Source organism: Dipteris shenzhenensis, chromosome 28, assembly GCF_047967505.1.
Source record: "Dipteris shenzhenensis isolate YYH24624 ecotype China chromosome 28, Dip_SZ_1.0, whole genome shotgun sequence".
Classification (NCBI taxonomy): Eukaryota; Viridiplantae; Streptophyta; class Polypodiopsida; order Gleicheniales; family Dipteridaceae; genus Dipteris; species Dipteris shenzhenensis.
Window position 1 is genome coordinate 22,037,437 of NC_141623.1, and position 1,307 is coordinate 22,038,743.

The 1,307-nt window shown below is 49.6% G+C and overlaps 1 protein-coding gene across 1 annotated transcript; it reads right to left on the reverse strand.

The window, feature by feature from the left end:
- Positions 1 to 277: 277 nt before the first annotated feature.
- LOC147883324 (UDP-glycosyltransferase 13-like) lies at positions 278 to 829 on the reverse strand. The gene has a single exon (XM_087399472.1). The coding sequence runs from the start codon at positions 827 to 829 to the stop codon at positions 278 to 280; it is 552 nt and encodes a 183-aa protein (XP_087255598.1).
- Between the last annotated feature and the right edge of the window lie 478 nt (positions 830 to 1,307).

Here is a 1,307-nt window from a genome sequence, read left to right on the forward strand (position 1 = left end):
AGAATCTCACCTAGTACACAAATCTAGGGAAATAAGACCCGTGTGATGGATTGCATTTTGCAAAATAATTTGGCTGCCATTACAGGTCCTGTTAAAAACGACTCATTGTATGAGAATTTTGAAGAGGTGAATGACAAATAGATCGTTACCTTTATAACATCAAAGTAAGGGATTGTTATTGTCCATGTGTAGGTGTACTTACTTGAACATATTATGAACTCCGCACTGCAAAAAGATGGCTACTCCTGTATTCTCCTTAATAGCAGCCACAATTGACCTACAAGTTAATGTTGATTGTTTGTGTATCGTGCTTGCATGCAACCTTCTCCACCATATCTTGCACAAAAGCCTCCCGATACCTCTGAGATGAACCTCCATCCCGCACAGCTGAATGAGCAGTTTCCTTCAGCTGTAGAGCTCTCTCCCTCAGCTCCTCTCTCCTCTCCTTGCATACCCTCTCCACCTCCCATGCATTCACCACCCCTTCCTCTTCTTGCAGCTCCAAGCCCACCTTCCACTCGTCCACCAACACTCTTGCATTCAGTTTTTGCTCTGCAACGTGCTGCCAGCAGATCATTGGGAGTCCCCCGGTGGAGAGATTCTCTGTAATCGAATTCCATCCCCAATGGGAGACGAAACCACCCACCGAGCCGTGTGACAGCACCTCCACTTGAGCAGCCCATGAGATGATGAGGCCCCGATCTTTCGTTCGCTCCAAAAAGCCCTCTGGCAACACGTTTGAAACAGATCCGTCCACGGAGTTGGAACGAATGCCAAGCCGCCTTGCCTCTAGACCCTGATCAAGTTGTTTCATCTGTTCGGCACCCATAGTAGCAATGCTTCCAGAATGTCTAACCACTTTAGGCAATTCCTTTCTTCTGGCCAGAAGCCAAGACTTCGCGCGCCAGACACAGAAGGGCCCGGCATGAGCAGCAAAGGGTCAATCGGAAAAACGTGAAGACCTCTCGGCTTAAGAGTATCTACAATCTCGAGGATAGGACCTGCTGCGTCGTGCATATACGTCATTTGATCGACCCCGAAAGAGGGCATCTGTCGAATCAACAGGGGCAGAAGATCGCAAGCACTGAAACGAGGAACACGAGGAATGGAATCGATGAAGCGAGAGGGGCGGGAAACGAGGGGAGTCGAGGTGGAGGAGGAGTCAGAGGCGGCCATGAGGAAGAAGCTCTTCGAAAGAGGTAGAAGCACAAAGGCGTTACGACGTTGGGGAGGGGGTCAGCATGACGGCGAAGGTGCTCTACGATGACAAAAGGTGACCTTCGCGTGGATCTCTCTTCTATTTCACG